Source organism: Sinocyclocheilus grahami, unplaced genomic scaffold, assembly GCF_001515645.1.
Source record: "Sinocyclocheilus grahami isolate Dianchi unplaced genomic scaffold, SAMN03320097.WGS_v1.1 scaffold863.1, whole genome shotgun sequence".
Classification (NCBI taxonomy): domain Eukaryota; kingdom Metazoa; phylum Chordata; class Actinopteri; order Cypriniformes; family Cyprinidae; genus Sinocyclocheilus; species Sinocyclocheilus grahami.
In genome coordinates, this window is record NW_015506042.1 from 169,639 (window position 1) to 188,823 (window position 19,185).

General features: G+C 36.2%; 2 protein-coding genes across 2 annotated transcripts in view; one reads left to right on the forward strand and one right to left on the reverse strand.

The window, feature by feature from the left end:
* The first annotated feature begins 634 nt into the window (after nucleotides 1–634).
* Nucleotides 635–15,701, forward strand: LOC107563231 (dynein assembly factor 5, axonemal-like). Its single transcript, XM_016248044.1, has 13 exons — nucleotides 635–1,182; nucleotides 2,663–2,847; nucleotides 3,068–3,192; nucleotides 3,847–3,965; nucleotides 5,432–5,664; nucleotides 6,989–7,219; nucleotides 8,879–9,022; nucleotides 9,302–9,470; nucleotides 10,298–10,445; nucleotides 11,121–11,271; nucleotides 11,401–11,557; nucleotides 12,423–12,614; nucleotides 15,417–15,701. The coding sequence occupies exons 1-13, from the start codon at nucleotides 651–653 to the stop codon at nucleotides 15,539–15,541; spliced, it is 2,511 nt and encodes an 836-aa protein (XP_016103530.1). The 5' UTR covers nucleotides 635–650; the 3' UTR covers nucleotides 15,542–15,701.
* Nucleotides 15,702–16,011: 310 nt separating this feature from the next.
* Nucleotides 16,012–19,185, reverse strand: part of LOC107563220 (centriolar coiled-coil protein of 110 kDa-like) — an 8,727-nt gene continuing 5,553 nt past the window's right edge. The window contains 6 exon segments of the mRNA XM_016248032.1: nucleotides 16,012–16,677; nucleotides 17,102–17,164; nucleotides 18,000–18,076; nucleotides 18,286–18,402; nucleotides 18,499–18,600; nucleotides 18,684–18,832. Coding sequence (XP_016103518.1) covers nucleotides 16,605–16,677; nucleotides 17,102–17,164; nucleotides 18,000–18,076; nucleotides 18,286–18,402; nucleotides 18,499–18,600; nucleotides 18,684–18,832 — 581 coding nt within the window. The 3' untranslated portion in view covers nucleotides 16,012–16,604.

Genomic DNA, 19,185 nt, shown 5'->3' on the forward strand with positions numbered 1-19,185 from the left:
GAGATGTCTGTGCTTGTGTCAAAAAAAATTCTTCTTCCAAGAAAATCTTCCAATGAGCAGCTATGGAACATAAAAAATGCATGATTAGGAAATAATAAGCAGACTTTTCTTACATTATTCATGTGATTATTCAAACTGCATGGAGGCAAAATTTGTGTTGTGGTTTGTTAAATACAAAATCTTGATTAAATCTAATGAATACTTATTTAAAGAAAAAAAAATCCCTATATGTGACACCCAGCATCTCATTAGAAATCATTCTAATGTGCTTCATCTTTTATGGCTTTGTCAGTATACTATTTATTTTTTTATCTATCTATCTATCTATCTATCTCTCTCTCTCTCTCTCTCTCTGTGTGTACATTGCATGATAAGAATGTGCACACACACATTTGTATATTATAGTTCCTTTTGAAAAAGGTTGTATGCTTTCTGTATGTTTATTCTGTATTTAATAGTATTGAACGTACTCGTTACTTTTTCTTTGTGGAAAAAAAATCTAGTTCTGACCATGGACTCGAAGTAAAATAAAGTTGCTTTTTTTTGTATGAACATCGACCGTAAAGCGATCTGAGCTGTCGCAATCTACAGTCGTAGTGGCAACAATCGCCATGACAACCAGCAACAACAACAGCACACGTGAAGCAGCAATGGCGACCGCCAGTGAAGAGCGAGCAGCAGCGGATGTTTTAAAATCTCTGGCTCGCCATTTGAACTGTTTAAACGAGGACAACAAAAGCGCCAGAAGACGAGCTCTAGAAGCGGTGAAGAGAGAAACCGTCGAGCAGTGTTTGTCCGGCGGCGCGCTGCAGGAGCTTTTCGGCGGTTTGCTAAAGGCGCTGCTGAAATGTCTGTCAGATCCTGTGGAGACATGCAGGGACACGGCTATTCAGATCATCACGGGCTTTATCAGAGCTGTCCCCAAACCAGAAGACTCTCTGCCCTACCTCATGCCCGCCCTGGCGCAGAGGCTCGGGGGGAAGGAGATCCTGGAGCCGGCGGAGGAGCTCAGGCTGGCTCTGATGGAGATGCTGTCTCTGGTGGTGGAGGTGTGCGGCAGGCAACTGGCCCCCTACCTGGAAGACATGATAAAGATCCTGCAGAGAACCATCACAGATCCCTTTCCTGAAGTCAAGAAAGAGAGCTGTAAATGTGTCATCAGTGTTGCACAGAGTATTCCTGGTAAGTGGGGCCCTCAAGCTGTTGATGTGCTTCAAAAGACAGTTGAGATACAGTATGTATATTAAAAATATATCATAAAGGTCGAGTAATTGGTCAGTTTGTATTCATTATACAGGAGTTAAGTGTCAAATTCAGCTTAGGCAAAGACTTTGGCTTAGATGGGTTGTTGGTTGTCATGGTAACATGGCCAGACTGATGCCCCTGACCAGGGCTTAAATTAACACTTGGCCAAATGAGAGTATTGGCGGGTATATTAATTCTAATAATGCCTGAGATTGTGTTAAGGTTTATGCAACATGTGCCGAACAACTTCCCAAGTTTAGAAATCGGTTTTCAACAAAATAAAAGCATTTTAAAAGAGAGGTTTCACTGCTGTTTTAGATATGTATATATAATAAACACTGGCTGCGAGATACGTGTGGATGTGCCACAGCCTGAGAGACAGCAGGGGAATGTGTGTGTGTGTGTGTGTGTGTGTGTGTGTGTGTGTGTGAGAGAGAGAGAGAGAGAGAGAGACAGCAGGTGAATGTGTGTTGTGTCTGACCTCAGTGTGTTACCCTACTGTCCACCACAGTGATCCAAAGTATTTATGTGTGTTTCTATGTAAGTTAAAGACTGTGGTATCAAATGTTCACATGTTATAATTTGTTACAGTTTAATACTTCTAAGATCAAATGTTCACATGTTATAATTTGTTACAGTTTAATACTTCTAAGATCAAATGTTCACATGTTATAATTTGTTACAGTTTAATACTTCTAAGATCAAATGTTCACATGTTATAATTTGTTACAGTTTAATACTTCTAAGATCAAATGTTCACATGTTATAATTTGTTACAGTTTAATACTTCTAAGATGTTATAATATCCCATTATATTACTGTGATGTTCATTTACTTATTATTATTGTTATTATATTATTATTATTTGTTTTTATCTTTTTGTACATGTGTACTAAGCTTTGGCAATATTGTATCATTTACAGTCATGCCAATAAAGCAATTTTGAATTGAATTGAATATTATCCTTATAGTCAGGGTCTAAAAGTAAAAATTAACTAACATGAGAAAATGTACGGACTGTAAGTATGTCTTGTTGCCATCCATGAAACTGTATGTGCATTATTTCAAAAACAGGTAGAACACATTCATTAATTCATTATTTATTTATTCAATTAAACAATTCAGTAAATAAATCACTATAATACAACTGAGCTGTAAATCATTGCAATATTAAGTGTAACTAATAATAATAATAATAAATTTTAATAACAATACTAAACACATTTTTACTCAGGAGCGTTTTATTTTGTCAGGGGCAACAGTCTGGCCATGTTACCATGACAACCAATAACCCACCTAAGCCCAGTTTGCCACATAAGTCCTGTATAATGAATTCAAACAGATACATTACTTATACTTTATGATCCATATGCATATACACTGCATCTCAACTATCTATTTATCTATCTTTTCCCAGATCATTTCCACCTGCAGGCTGAGAGTCTTCTGAAGCCCCTGCTGCAGACTATTTCTCACCAGCATTCCCAAGTGAGAGTTTCTGTCACACAGGCCGTTGGCACAGTCATTCAGCACAGCGCAGGCAAGAACGTAGATGACGTTTTGTCCCACTTGGCACAGAGATTGTTTGACGACTCTCCACGGGTAAGCAGGCAGCGGCTTAGCTGAAAAATCAATAAATAACAAATAAATAAAAGTAAAGAAAGGTCTTGATTGATGCATTATTTAATAAATGGCTTGTCTTCTTTGGTATCTTTCCAAGAAATTATTCATCTAAATATGAAATATGCTTCCTGTTTTACAAAGCACATTGGTGTTGTTTTTCCCACATGGGAATGCTGAATTGTTGTGCTAATATGTTCAGGTGAGGAAGACCGTTACTGTAGTTGTGGGTGATTGGCTTCTCCGCCTGCCGGACAGATATTCCTACTTCCACAAGCTCATCCCGCTGCTTCTGAGCAGCCTCAGCGATGAGATCCCTGAAATCAGGTGAAAACAAATGCACAGACATGGATTTTAGAATCCTTATAATCCAGGCCTTTTAAAGTCATGAAAACTAGTAAAGTTAATGTAAATGTATAGACTGTCTTTCATAAGTTTGGGTTTGGCTGCATTGACTAGATTAAAAATACAGTAAAAACAGTCATATTGTGAAATATTATTACAATTTACAATATCTGTTTTCTATTTAAATGTATATTTCAAAAGTAATTTATTCCTGTGATTCAAAGCTGAATTTTCAGCATCATTACTCCAGTCTTCAGTGTCACACGATCCTTCAGAAATCATTCTAATCTGCTGCTCAAGAAACATTTCTGATTATTATCAATGTTGAAAATAGTTGTGCTGCTTAATATTTTTGTGGAAACGGTCATATACTTTTTTTCAGGATTCATTGATGAATAGAAAGTTCAAAAGAACAGCGTTTATTTAAAATATGATTTTTTTGTAACGTTATAAATGCCTTCACTGTCACTTTTGATCAATTTACTGCTTGCTGAATAAAATAATTAATTTCTTTGCAAAAAAAAATAAATCTTACTGACCCAAAAGTGTATTTGATGTGTTGTTTGTTTCCTTTTTCTCTTTAGCCATTTCTTATATAAAATGTATGATTTTGTGATTCCAAATAAATTCATTCAGGTCTCTTGCTGAGGACTTATGGAAAAAAGTAGGATCTCAATGGGAGAAGGAAAATGAGGATGATTTGAAGGATAAGATGGACTTTCGGTTGCCTGCTCCTGCCCTCCTCACATCTGGAGGTAGGACAAACTAATAACAGAATGACTCTCTTTCCTAAAAATACATGTTATGGATACTAAATACTGAACATATACATTAGATATCTTAGATATCTCTATATGATATTAGAAACACTAGATGAAACGCTCAAATAACATTTGAGGTACCGTAGACCCTGCTCAGCTATCTTGTTCTAGAATAAAAGCCCCACAGGCCTGATCTAGTTAAGGTTTATTTCATCTCTAAGTGAAACTAGGAAGAAGCTTGTAGGATGACAGATGGTAGCTTTTTTTATTTTTTTTTTCCACTTTTATTGAGAAGAAAGTAGCGAGAGGGCAGAAAGTCAGATAACCTGGATGTGAAAGTATGGTAAGCCAGATGTTTGCATTTTTTAATAACCAACACATCATTGCAAAAGATTTCTATTTCATCTTTCTATTCATCAAGGAGTATTCATTCACAAAATACAAACCCACTTCCAAAAAAGTTGGGACACTGTACAAATTGTAAGTAAAAAAGGAATTGAATAATTTACAAATCTCATAAACTTATATTTTATTCACAATAGAATATAGATAACATATCAAATGTTGAAAGTGAGACATTTTGAAATGTCATGCCAAATATTGGCTCATTTTGGATTTCATGAGAAAAAAAAAGTTGGGACAGGTAGCAATAAGAGGCCGGAAAAGTTAAATGTACAGTGGGTACGGAAAGTATTCAGACCCCCTTAAATTTTTCACTCTTTGTTATATTGCAGCCATTTGCTAAAATAATTTAAGTTAATTTTATTTCCTCATTAATGTACACACAGCACCCCATATTGACAGAAAAACACAGAATTGTTGACATTTTTGCAGATTTATTAAAAAAGAAAAACTGAAATATCACATGGTCCTAAGTATTCAGACCCTTTGCTCAGTATTTAGTAGAAGCAGAGTTTGAAGTTATCATCATCTACAGAGCATAATATCATCCAAAGATTCAGAGAATCTGGAACAATCTCTGTGCGTAAGGGTCAAGGCCGGAAAACTATACTGGATGCCCGTGATCTTCGGGCCCTTAGACGGCACTGCATCACATACAGGAATGCTACTGTAATGGAAATCACAACATGGGCTCAGGAATACTTCCAGAAAACATTGTCATTCTAATAAGCAAATTAGCTTATTAGAATGATTTCTGGAGTAATCTGGACTGGAGATGGAGTAATGATGCTGAAAATTCAGCTTTGCATCACAGAAATAAATTCCATTTTAAAATATAATCAAATGGAAACCAGTTATTTTATATTGTAATAAAATCTCATAATATGACTATTTTTTTAATCAAATAAACACATAAAGACTTCTTTCCAAAACACAAAAAAATCTTACAGATGCCATACATTTAGGTAGTGTACATGTATGTTTAAAACAATGCAGTGGTACCAGCTGTGCATGGCAACAGTGGAATAAAACCAATCTTTCTTCTTTCTCTCGTACAGGAGAGCGTCCCGGGCTGGGCTGCAGGGAGCTGGTGGTGAGGAATCTGTCAAAGCTGCTTCCTGCTGTGGGCCGGGACATTGGAGACTGGTTAGTGCAGACGAGAGTGAAGACGGCCCAGCTGCTGCGGGTTCTGCTGCTGCATGCTGAAGATCACTGTACACAACACCTGCAGTCACTGCTCACAGTGCTGTATCACACCTGCGCAGACCCCGAGACTGACGTCAGAGCACAGGTAACGCACATCAAATCAGGATCATCATTTAGAATATTGTTTTAGTGAGGTTGCTTAGCATTTCACCAAAGCAGTATGGAGTAGACCAGGAGTTTGAACTCTTTTTTTGATGTTTTTCAAAAACATATTTTTTGACTCTTTTTTTGATGACGGACCCCCTTCCTAATTATAAAAGTCAGCTGTGTATGTTCATGAATAAAGGCATGAAAAATGAAATGATTATGAAAGTGTAAAATATTATTAGGAAAACATTTAGGTTCTATTGCACTGTAGTCTTTTCTACCCACTATTAGAGTACCTTTAGATGTATAAACTTGATAAAAATAAATAAAATAAAAAATAAACCTATGGCTTGATTATTAGTAGAATAAAATCATTCTCTTTAGAATGTTTAGAATGCAGAATGAAACTGTAATAATTTTCCCTTTGATCTACTTATATATTTAGTTTATTTGTATACTATTTTATTAAATCTAATAATCTAAATCTAAGAGTAAAGAATGCATACCTGTGACTATCACTTGCATTTATGTAGAACATTATATTTTGCCAATGACCATTCTGAGTGAGCTGAGTGAAGGGAAGGAAGTGGGGGAAAGGAACAAATGTATAGGTAAGAAAGGAGTTTTCCTGCATATATATATATATATATATATATATATATATACACATACATACATACATACATTAGTGCTGTCAAACGATTAATCGCATCCAAAATAAAAGTTTTTGTTTACATAATATATATGTGTGTACTGTGTATATTTATAAAGTATATATATAAATACACACACATGTATGTATATATTTAAAAAATATATGTTACGTTTATATATTAAATATATTGTATATGTAAATATTCTCAAAATATATGCTGTATGTGTGTGTCTTTATATATACATAATAAATATACACAGTACTCACACATATTATGTAAACAAAAACTTTTATTTTGGATGCGATTAATCGTTTGACAGCACTAATATACATACATATATACAGTATATATATATATTATATATTATTTTTTTAATGTATTTACTAACAACACACAACAACATCTAATAATCAAAGCAATCTCATCATGAGCAGAAAACAAAGTTACCAAGCTAAGCTTTTTAATCAGTACTGCAGTGTTTTACATCTTTAGCTGGCGAGAGAAGCAACATGCATAGAACAGAAAGAGCTTAAAAGAAGCATATCTGGAGCTAGATAAAAATATAGGGTGTAGTGCCAAAAAATCATTGCCATCAACCATTACTATCAGCTTTGATTGCATTGATTTTTAAAGCGATATGTATGAATCTTCTGTCTCTCTTGACAGTGTTTGGAGTCAGCAAAGCTCTTGGGAGCGTTCATCAGTGCAGAGGTTTATCTCAAGTTGCTCCTGCCTCACATTGAAGACTCCACTTCCTGCTCGTCTGCTTCTCCCTGGGCTCCTCTCACCGTTCTGGGGGCCATATTAAGAGGGAGTTCAAGGGAGGCGTTACAACCCCACCTGATAAAAATTGGAGACACACTTACACACTCTGAAGTCTGTCAGGGGTCCCAACAGGTGAGAGACAATGACCTTTCTGCTTTCTAACGGCTCTTGAGTGCTCAGTGTCCAAAGAGTGTTCACACAGTGACGGCAAAGACCAGTATTCATTTATTTTCAATCAGATTTGCCAATTTTGGTTGTTTTAACGAGAATTCATCCCATTTTTGGTGCAGTTATGCAGACAACCAATAACATTAGGACACTAATGTTATGACCACTAATGAGCACTATGATCAACAGCACAGTCACTTAGTGACCTCCAGGGAAAATTGTGGCCCCAATTTTACAAAAAGATATGCTACACACTGTTAAAAATAACTATTTGGACGCTTATTGGCTAGTTTAATTTTCCAGTTAAGTTACTTTTCCTGAAGAATGTCTTTTATTACATATTTGCAGGCCACATTGCAGATGTGTTAGGACGCATCTCTGTCAGACTGAGTGGAAAAATCCCACCCAGACCCATGAGTCTGGCCCTGGTTTCCTCTCAACCCACATTCGGCTCGCTTTGATATCAAAAATAACACTCTATTACTTGACTTTATTATTTTTTTTACTTTTGCATAACCAAGTATTTTATTTTATTTTATTTTTTACGTGTGCATAACACTGTCTACTTCATAATATTTTATTTTGGTTTTATATGTGCAGAACTCTATCTCATTTTATAATTTTTTTTACCTGTGCCTAACCCAGTCTATCTCATTTTATTTTAATTTTTTTTATCTTACTTATTCAATATTATTTTATTTAAGTACATACATAAATCATATTCTAATCCTGAACATAAATAAAAAGTGAAAGTCATAATTCTTTACAGTGCTTTTCAGTTGTGCCTTCTAAATTTAGTAGTAAATGTGTCCCACACACACACTTCCTGCAGGCCAGTGAAAACACCTGCAGGTTCATCATCCCGGCCCTGTTAATGACAGAACCGCTGAGTGGAGGAAACAGTGTCATTGTCCTCTTGTTGCTGTGAATCTGACACTTTGTCTAGACATGTGATCACTGCATGGAAAGAGACACACAGAGGTCTTAAGGGAGGGTAAAAATACAGTGGATAGGAAAACAACAGAGACTGATGGAAAGAAAGCTTTTCGTGAGTTCTAGACTGCTTTACAAGGTCAGAGAGCTTAGAAGTGTGTTGTAGTCTCCTTTATTGGCATGACAAAAACTGTCCATTTATCGAACTAGTACAAATTAAAATATATTTTTAAATATATTTCAAAACTAATGCCATATCATCAACTAACAGTACCTAATACTGATTATATTGTTTTTTAATTAAAATAAAAATTAATAAATAAAAAAGTATTATTACCTAATAACTGCATAATCTGTGCCTCATTATTTTGTTTTATTTTATTTTATTTTTCATTTCATTTTACAACAGAGAAAGATGTCATTATGGCTTTTGGACTGATTTATGAGGTCTGAGAGTTTAGATGTGTGTTTTAGTGTTCTTTATTTGCATGACAAAACCTGTAAAGTAAACGACAAATATAGTAGCATTAGTACAAATGAAAATGTAATTTATTTTAATTTAATGAGTAAAAAAAATATGTAACAGAAAATTAAGCGAAAAGGAATAAATTACAAAGTTAACATTGAACGAAAGTAATAAAAAGTGCCGATGTGAAATGTTTTAAATCTTTCTTTTGCTTTGTCTCTCAGGCGCTGTATCTGGATCAGTTGTTGGTGTGTGTGGACGCTGTGCTGTGTGTGTGTCAGGTGGACTGTGCTGTCATCAGTCTGCAGCTGCTGAAGGTCCTGGTGTCAGTTCAGAGTCTCGCCTCACAGCTGGAACAACGCAGCAAGGTCAAACACACACACACACACACGAATGGTGTACATGAAGCTTTCCCATACACCGATTCTGCTATACACGTTAGATATTACCATTAGATACATTAATTCTATTGAACTCACTGCAGGGTCTCAAGAAAGTTGCCTTTTGTTGTACAAAATCTCATTGCATGTCCAATGGAGCTGCTCAGCCTATTTTCCCTGCCCTCCCTTAGAAATCATTTTAAAAACATGATATACTTAATTCAAATACATCAATGAACTGAAGATTTTTGTCTCTTTCTCTCTCAGGCAGAGGAGTCAGTGAGGTGTTTGTGTGAGGCGCAGGGTCTCAGTGGAGCGTGTGAGTTGTACCGGCAGCACATGGCAGATCTGCTTCAGTGGCTGTCTGACTCGCACCACACCTGGACCAGTTACTCCATTCAGAAAACTCAGCTGGAGATCATCGCCTTGCAGTCCGGTGAGTGTGTGCTTCATCCGCAGGCGGGAATGAGAAGCATCATTCGGTTTAGATGCACACAATCTAAGAAGTGCAAGAACTTCCCTCAGAGTCAGCAGTCACATTCATCACTTGGCTGCACTGCTGAAAGGTTTGCAACAGTTGTATACAATGTGAAAGGTATTTTATTTTGAGCATTTTCTAATATTGTGAAATATTATTGCATTTTAAATTTTCTGTTTGAATTGATTTAAAAATGTAATTTGTTTCTGTGATCAAAGCTGAATTTTCAGCATCATTACTTCAGTCTTCAGTGTCACATGATCCTTCAGAAATCAGTCTAATATGATGATTTGCTGCTCGAGAAACATTTCTGATTATTATCAGTGTTGAAAACAGTTGTGCCGCTTAATATTTTTGTGAAAACTGATACATTTTTTAATAGGGATTCTTTGATGAATTATTGAGTATTTGAGTATTTTTATCAAATAGAAATTTTCTGTAACATTACAAATGTCTTTATTGTCACTTTTGATCAATTTAATGTGCTTGCTGAATGAAAGAAAAAACTCTCACCCAAACTTTTGAATGGTAAAGCAAATTAAATCAATTAAATTTTTTTTTAAAAAACATTAAAAATACTATGAGTGGAATAAATATTCATCAGAATATAAAGTAACAATATTAAAAATAATACTGACAAATAAAATAGCAAAATACAAATAGTAGTGCAGAGTAAACAAATAAATCAAAATTAATTAAAATAAATTAAAATAGTTTAATTTATCACTTTAAATTACTCCACATCTTCACTCTGTTATTTTTTCACCTATCATGTTTTCCTTTAGGTCCAGTGGTGGGAGAGTTTCTTCCAGCCCTCTTGCCTCTGTTGAAGAGTTGCCTTGAACCCAGTCGAGACCCTGAGATGAGACTTCACATCTTCACCATGCTGTCCAAACTACTGCTGGACGCCAGCAACACGCTGGACTCACAGGGGTCAGTTCATCCAATACAGATGCTCAACTTAATGTAGTTATTGTGCAGTTTGCATCATTCCAGAATATGTTGATGCTCCTGATGAAATACTGTCATACCCGAGAGAGAGCAGCAGTGGTTAACTACTACACCGCTGAGCTTTTGAACACTTGCTATTTTACAGTATCCCTCCACAGCTTAAATATATGGATAAACATGCAGCATTGCAATGATTTATGATCTGTGACGCCTGATAGGGATCTAAATATTTAGTTTTTCCAAGACAAACCTTCATAATTATCCCAGTATAGTAATATGTCAGGATAGTCCCGTTCAGATATGTAGCAAAATCCCCTCTTTTCATGTGGTGTATGATACTGTTCACCTCAAATTCCTTCATTTCATGTGGGTCACGTTTGATTTGCAAAGTGAAATAAGAGGAGAGTGAAAGGAAAGACACCACACACATGCAAAGGTTTACTGAGCCATCTTAATCAAGGCATATTATAGACTTCTATTGTTTATAAATAAATAAAGATAATTATTATTTACCTTATTTAGGAATCATTTTTACAGATGAAAGACATCACTGGAAATCCCCAAAGGGAATTTCTTCAAGCAAAAAATGTCATTTTAAAGCAGGTCAGGTCACATGACATTCGTTCGTCATATTTGCTGTGTCGTTTCTCTCTGTAGGAGGTTTGCTGAATACATGGAGATGGTCCTGCAGGATTTGTTGCTGCCTAATCTGGTGTGGCGCTCGGGTCGATCTGCCGCGGCTGTCAGGACCGCTGCTCTCAGCTGTCTCTTAGCTGTCCTGCACGGGGCAGCTTTCCCAGCGGAGCGGGTAATAATACACACATAACATACCGCAAGAAACAGCATTTTGCATTTAAGTTCTATAATTTGACTGTGATATTACTGAAAAGGTTTCCAACATAATTTAGTGTATATATGTGATGTTGATGTGTTTCAGGTTCTGTCGGTGGAGGAGACTCTCAGTACTCAGCTGATCTCTGCGCTGGAGGAAGACTCTAAACTGGCTCGTCTTCTGGCCTGCAGATCTCTTCACTCACTGCTGAAACTCACAACACAACAGCTCAATGCTGACTCACTCAACAAGATCTATCCAGGTAGACTCAACTCATCACACATACTGTAAAACTATGAAAGACGAGAGACAGACCTGATTCAGAGCAGCATATTTAATGTGACAGACGAAAATGAGGTTTGGATAATGGAAGTGCAGTGTGGATCATTCAGTCCTTATCGGACAGTCCGATTGACAAAAACATGGTTTGTGAACAGTAGATGTCAAAAGGTCACATGTTGAATGAATTGTACTTCTATTGCTCACAGCGGTATTTTCATTGTATCAAATTAAGCAGGGCATCTGCTCTAAAGTCTATTTTTATTCAGTTGTGTGAATGGGGAAATAACACCATTATTTTTCAATCAAAGATGTTATTTAAAATGGTAGACTGAAATGCATCTAACAATGTTAAAAATCGTATCTTGTCTTGTCTTGTTTTGTTTTTATTTATGTTATTTTATTCAGTCTTCTTAAATTGTTATACGACTACCCTTGTTAAATAAAGCAGCATATCTATGTGTCATAATTTATCCATATTTCTTAATATACAACAGTGCACTGAGCCCCTAAAAAGTCAGTAAAATAAAAAAATTCTGTTGAAATCCTGGTGAAATAAAGCATGTCTATGTGTCTTGCACAAATTATCCATACATTTATTAATATGCAACAGTGCACAGAGCCTATAAAAAGTCAGTTTTATTTTATTTTTTATTTTATTTAGCATTGAATTGAATTTTTGTCTGTTTCTCTGTTGAAAAATGAATACCAGATTCCTGGTTAAATAAAGCATATCTGTGTGTGTATAATAATTGTTGTTATTGCACACTTTCAGAATTCAGTGTCTGTGTTACAGCGGTGTCTGTGAGCTTGTAGATGTTTTCATGAGTGTGTCTGTGTGTGTTCAGAGCTGTTGAAGCGTGTGGACGACAGCAGTGAAGACGTCCGTGTTGAAGCGCTGAAGTCTCTGAGCACGTGGTTGTCATCTCTGGGGAAAAACTATGACACTCAGTCATGCCGCCCACACCTGGATTTCCTCTTCCAGCAGCTGCTGCTCTACATGGACGACCCCGACACTAAAATCCAGGAATCAGTCCTCGGTAAGGACTTTTTTGGCAGCGATATTTCATTTCTGTAATAATCTGATGTTTTGACTTGAATTGTGACTGATGACAGTTATATTCGTGTTGACACTGTTGTGATGTAAGATGAATCTCTTCCTGCTGCATAAGGAAGTGATTCAGGTCTGTGTTAATGGTCTACGGTCCACTTCTCTGATCCTCCCTGTTCTTCACTTCAAAGAGCCTCATTAATCCTGCATTTTTACACTCTATCCATCACACGCTCCTCTGCTACTGGCCTGCCTCCAGCAGGGTCATGGGCTGTCAACGCCTTCCCATAATCCTGTGCCAATGTGTCCTAGTGCACTCGCACACCCAGTACTGTTCAGAAACCCTTCATACCCCCTAATTAAGCTTTGAAACCCCCCCCCCCCCTATAAAGTATGTATAGTAAGTAGGCCATAATGTACAGTCATCCGGTCGATATCGCAAAATACGCCCTGACAGGGTAACCAGGATCCTGATATGAAGTCAGTGCATTTGTATTAGTGCTGTTGATTTAACGTGTTAATTTGGTGTGATTATTATTATTATTATTATTATTATGTCCTTAACAATTCAAGATATGAGGTAAAAATAAAAAAAGCCCAAATTGATGTGCAATTAATTTATGATTAATTAGATTAATTTATTGGCACATCATGTAATTAATTACAATAAAATTTGAATCACTTGACAGACCTACTTTGTATTATACCAAAGGGTTTTATTTTGTGCAATATTCGGCATCATGGGGGGAAAAAACAGATCCTGCGTCTGAAATCGCTCACTTCCCTACTATGTAGTATGCAAAAAACAGTATATGAGGCGAGTAGTTTGTCCGAATTCATAGTATTCGTAAAAACAGTAGGCAAAAAGTACACGGATGACCCAGTGAGATTCTGAAGTGCGCAATCGATGGACACACGGGTGACAGTAACAACATAGCGGATGTAATACATCCGAATTTCATTCATACTACCCATATTCTATACTATATACAGGTGCATCTCAATAAATTAGAATGTCGTGGAAAAGTTCATTTATTTCAGTAATTCAACTCAAATTGTGAAACTCGTGTATTAAATAAATTCAATGCACACAGACTGAAGTAGTTTAAGTCTACTTTTTTAACAGTTACCAAGTAAGCTGGAATTCAAATGTAGCACCTGCTCAGACAGTATGCAGTTTTAGATGCACCGTGTGTCTGATCTTGTTTTCCTCCTTTTAATCTCATCTTGTCTTTTTTATTTTTCAGTCTGCTCTTAAACATGTCTTGTATTTCAAAGACACCTCAGATGTGATTAATGTCCATTATAACACCACACTTGCCATATCCCATAATCCCTCATTCCTTTGGTTAAGCTTATAATAACAGCAGTCTCTCACTGTGCTTGAGTTACTGAGGAAATTCACTCGTATCTTTACACAAAGAAAACCTTGTTTTCTGGTGCGCTTACAAACGTATAAAGCACCGGATAAAAGTAAATCCCCCGACCAAACAAATCAGGATAAAACCAAATACCCACAACAAAGTCACAACTGCTGAAAGAACACAACTGAGCTTTATGGGCTTTTCTTTGTTCCTAAATGGTGAGCTGACTTTGGAAGGTTTTCTTTCCTTTTTTTATAATTTGTAACTGTAAAACAATGGATGCTTTTGCATCTGAGTAATAATCACATTCAAAATAATCATATGTGACCCTGGAGCACAAAAGCAGTCTTAAGTCGCTGGGGTATATTTGTAGCAATAGCCAAAAATACATTGTATGGGTCAAAATTATTGATTTTTCTTTTATGCCAAAAAAATCATTAGGACATTAAGTAAAGATCATGTTCCTTGAAGATATTTTGTAAATTTCCTACCGTAAATATATCAAAACTTAATTTTCGATTAGTAATATGCATTGCTAAGAACTTCATTTGGACAACTTTAAAGGCGATTTTCTCAATATTTTGATTTTTTTGCAGCCTCAGATTCCAGATTTTCAAATAGTTGTATCTCGGCCAAATATTGTCCTATCCTAAGAAACCATACATTATTTATTCAACTTTCAGATGATGTATAAATCTCAATTTCGAAAAATTTCCCCTTATGACAGGTTTTGTGGTCCAGGGTCACATATTTATCAAGAGTTAATGGAAGGGGAGAATATCAATAGGCCAGTTAATTGTGGTCATTATTTTAATTATGAATTATGAACTGTGAATATACAGTACATATATATATACTGTAGATAGATAGATAGATAGATCAAAGTGACAGCTCATAATGAAACTGACCACTGTGTGTGTGTGTAGTGGTCATAAAATTATGAAGAAAAAATGAACAAAGTGACAGTTATTATTTTGAACTTTCATCAAAGAATCCTGAAAAAAAAGTATATGACAGTTTCCACAAAAATATCCGGCATCACAACTCTTTTCACTATTGATAATAATCAGACATGTTTCTTGAGCAGTATATTAGAATGATTTCTGAAGGGTCATGTGACACTGAAGACTGGAGTAATGATGCTGAAAATTCAGCTTTGATCACAGAAACAAATTACATTTTTAAATCAATTCAAATAAAAAGTTAGTTTAAATTGTAATAATATTTTACAATATTACTGTTTTTCTGTGTTTTTTTTGATGAAGTTTTAATCTGAAATTTTTTATAACATTTTAATTGGATGGGGATGGTGAAGTTAAAACTGCATTACCACTGCACCAAGGCACTGCTATATTTTTGCTATGCCAAATGAGTGACTTTTGATGTAATAACCAAATGTAAACATCTCGTCTTTTTTTCTGTCACAGAGGTTCTGAAGGTGGCCAGTGAGGTTGATCGAGGTCTCTTACAGCAGCAAACGGAGGCCGTGAGAGAGAAACAGCGCAGCCCTGAGTACTGCGATAAACTCCTTCAGCACATTCACTCTTTATGAGACGCTCTTCCTCTCAGAAATACACAAACAAAGACGGCTGGGAGTGAACTTGAACTTGATACGCTTTCTTTACTGTGTTTTATGCAGATGTGAACAGACAAATTCACTAAATTTGTGAATGGATAATCTCACCGAACTAAAGGGTTTTTTGTTTTTTTTCCTTATCATTAGTGAAGTTTTATTATATTAAATAATATGTAATTTAAAAATATAGATTCTTAACCATCAACTCAAAGGCAGCACAAAATAACTTTCTTTGCTTGGTTATTTTGTTAATATTGTGTGTTTTGTATTGAATGACTTCACATATGACCATATTGTTCATGAAAACATTCACTAAGGTTGTTTTACAGATTTGAAAATGATTTTTCTTTAAAGTAATTGTTTGAAATGTGCCTTTCTATTTGAAACTGGTGTCTTTATTCACTGAATTCACATTGTTTATTAAATAAACTTGTTTATTTCATTGTTTCATTTCTTACCACAAATGTGTCAAGTGCTTCTTAAGTATACAAGGCAAGAGCAAATACATTCATAAACAACTGATATGATTCTAGTTATAAATAGTCAAGTTTTATGATTAAAAACAACACACATTCAGTTGAAGCGCTAGTTGATCAAATACAATCTATTAACTTCTGGGGAAATGCCTGTACCCTTCATAGACATGTATTCTTATTCTACTATTTCACATTCTGTCAATATTACTGACAGTTTGATATGAATTTATAGCATTAAAGCAGCATTAACTTTTCTCTTTGTCAATGCAGGCTTCTGTTATTTGGAAAACCGGTAGTCCCACATTTACAGAATTTGTAATAATATCTACAAGGGTAATTTAGTATAACTATGTGGATTATAATTAGTTTTGTAACCCATAAGAAACAAACAAATATCTAATTCTATATTCATATGCAGTATGTAGTAGAATAATGGGAATAACTAGATATCAATGACATTTAATAGCCATCATTTAATGAGATGGCAGGCTAGCAGGGGAGTATTTTTAGAAGTATGATTAGCACAATATTATTTTTCATATTCCGTTCATAACTATATGAGGTCAACCCAGTGAATGCTGTTTCTTCAGCCTCTCAGAATGCTGAACTCTCTCCTCTGGAGTCTTCTTGTAACTGCTGAAACACAAACAAATTTATTTGAATGTTTTCTAATACAATATTGCATTTAAAGTTAGTTTATTAGATCTGAAAAGTCAATGTAAACTCAATGCAGTTTATTAGTTTGAGGTGTTGCACATTCCATAGAACATACAAGGTTTCATTTCCACACAGTGATTCTTTGCAATATAATACAGTGATGTCACACTTCACTTGACTAAATGACTGCATGAGTTCCTGCCAAATACATTTACAAATAAAAGCAGCCAATTTGAAATGTCAGGTGACTCTTCTGGCAGGCTTCGTGGCATTTCCAGTATTGTAAGCGTCCAACACAGATGGAGTTGAATTTCAAATTCCATCAACAACAGCATAAAAGAAAATGGAAATGGCAGGAGCAGGAGATGGCGTGATCAAAGGCAGCAAAATGTGAAGAACTGACCCACGGCGCAGGAGTTGCTGGCCTGAAACGGGAGCGCTCTGGCCCTGACTGGGCTGCAGGATCCTTCAACACAACACACAGACACATCTCGTTGCAGGACTGATGACGATCCCCGAACAGCCTCCGGTGTTCTGCATGTTCCTGAAAGCACACGAGCCAGCCTTATTCACAGCCTCCTGACGTCACTCCGGGCCGAGGCCAATCAGCGGCTTTCCGTTCAAGTAACCATTAGCTATCCCCTCACCGCTTTACCGGCACACTCTGCGCTATTTATAGGGAACAGAAGACACCAATTGTCAAAAATCCCAGAAACTGTCATATCTTAGTTAATGTGGAGAGTCAGAAAACAGACCTTGCTATTCGAAAGTCTTCTTAAATATTATTTTTCATTTTTCTCGTCATTTTCCAATATTCGTCCATTCTGGCGGAACCGAGGAACGAGAGAAGCATTTGATAAGGTACATATCTGATCATTTAAGCATTGTTTATGTATATGTAGATCATGTGCCAGTACTTTGAGATGCGCCATGCTGTGAAAACTGTAGTGTTGTGGTTGTGTTTATTTCTTAATAAGAAATCTGCCGTAAAATGCTTATTCTGGAATATGCATTGGTACTTTTTTTCTTTATTATTTTATATATCGAATAGCGGCACAAGCATGATATTATATATATATATACATACACTTTTTAAAAATACATTTATAAACAGCTTTTTTAAATAAATAAACATCCAACTATCCAATAATTTGTTTATTTGGTACCAATTTTGGACCCTGTACATGACCATTTGCCTCTCAAAAAAAAGTCTTATAGTTATTAGTCTATAATACTAAAAAATGCATAAAACATAACAGTATTGTGCTAATAAAATTCAAGTATTTTTAATCATGCTCACTCACCTTTTCTTTCGATCAAGAGATTTCTGGGTAGCAGCAGACAAAATCACCTTGTCCTTGGGGCTTTTTGCTTTTTCCTGCAAGCCAAATAAAACGGTAGGCTAGGTGTGTTGGAAAGAAACACTGACCTGCACAGCTGTGCATTCATATGGAAATGACTTTGCACTTTTCCAAAATAGGAAGGAAACAAACACTTCAACAATGGCCAAGGATCAAAACGGACCAAAATGAAAGAAAGTCAGCCAATAAATATGAAACCTAATCGCAGGTCTGTCCTGATAGCTACCATCTCTCGGAGTTTTCTCTCGGTGCGCAGCTCTCGGTCTTGTTGCAGCAGAGACAGACGCTCCTCTGGAGTCGTTGTGAAGAAGATATCATGAACGTCAAACAAGGCCGCACGTAACTGGAAAAGAAACGGACAGAAAACAGAAGGTTTTAGTTGCAGTTCTGATGCTGTACACACTGTTCTTGAAGTATCAAACCATTACAAACGTGGCACCTGAGCTCTGACGCGCTCGTGCAGAGAGAGATCCAGCTCTGACAGAGAGTCGTTTCTCTGAGGAGCGCCAGTGCTGAATGAACGAATAAACTCTTGCGTGTCCTGAGGAAATACACACGTGTAAGGATGATAGAACGCGTAAGACTTTAATTAGCATGTATGTGAACACTATATTGTGTTCTCACTTGTATGGTTTGACGCAGGTGTTTGACTTTCTCTGTTTTCAGCAGTCGTCTGATGAGGAAGCCCTTCACAATGGCAGTGAGGTGACACAGCGCCCTCTGCTGCTCCGCTGTTACAACCTGCGTGACCAGTTACAAACCGTGAGAGTCCACTCAAATTGGACTTTTAAAGGGGTCATATGATGCGATTTCAATTTTTCCTTTCTCTTTGGAGTGTTGCAAGCTCTTGGTGCATAAAAGAGATCTGTGAAGTTGTAAAGACTAAAGTCTCAAATCCAAAGAGATATTCTTTATAAAAGTTAAGAGTAAACCTCACCTACCTAAAACGGCTCGTTCTAACACTTCCCCACATATCTACGTCACTATGTGGGAAGATTTGCATAACGCCGCCCAAATGTTCACGCAAAGAAAGAAGGCGTAACTTTTATTCTCACTGTAGTATTGTTGTTGCTGCCGCCATGGCGTGAAGACGCTGTGTGTTTCGTTGTGAAAGCGAAACTACTTT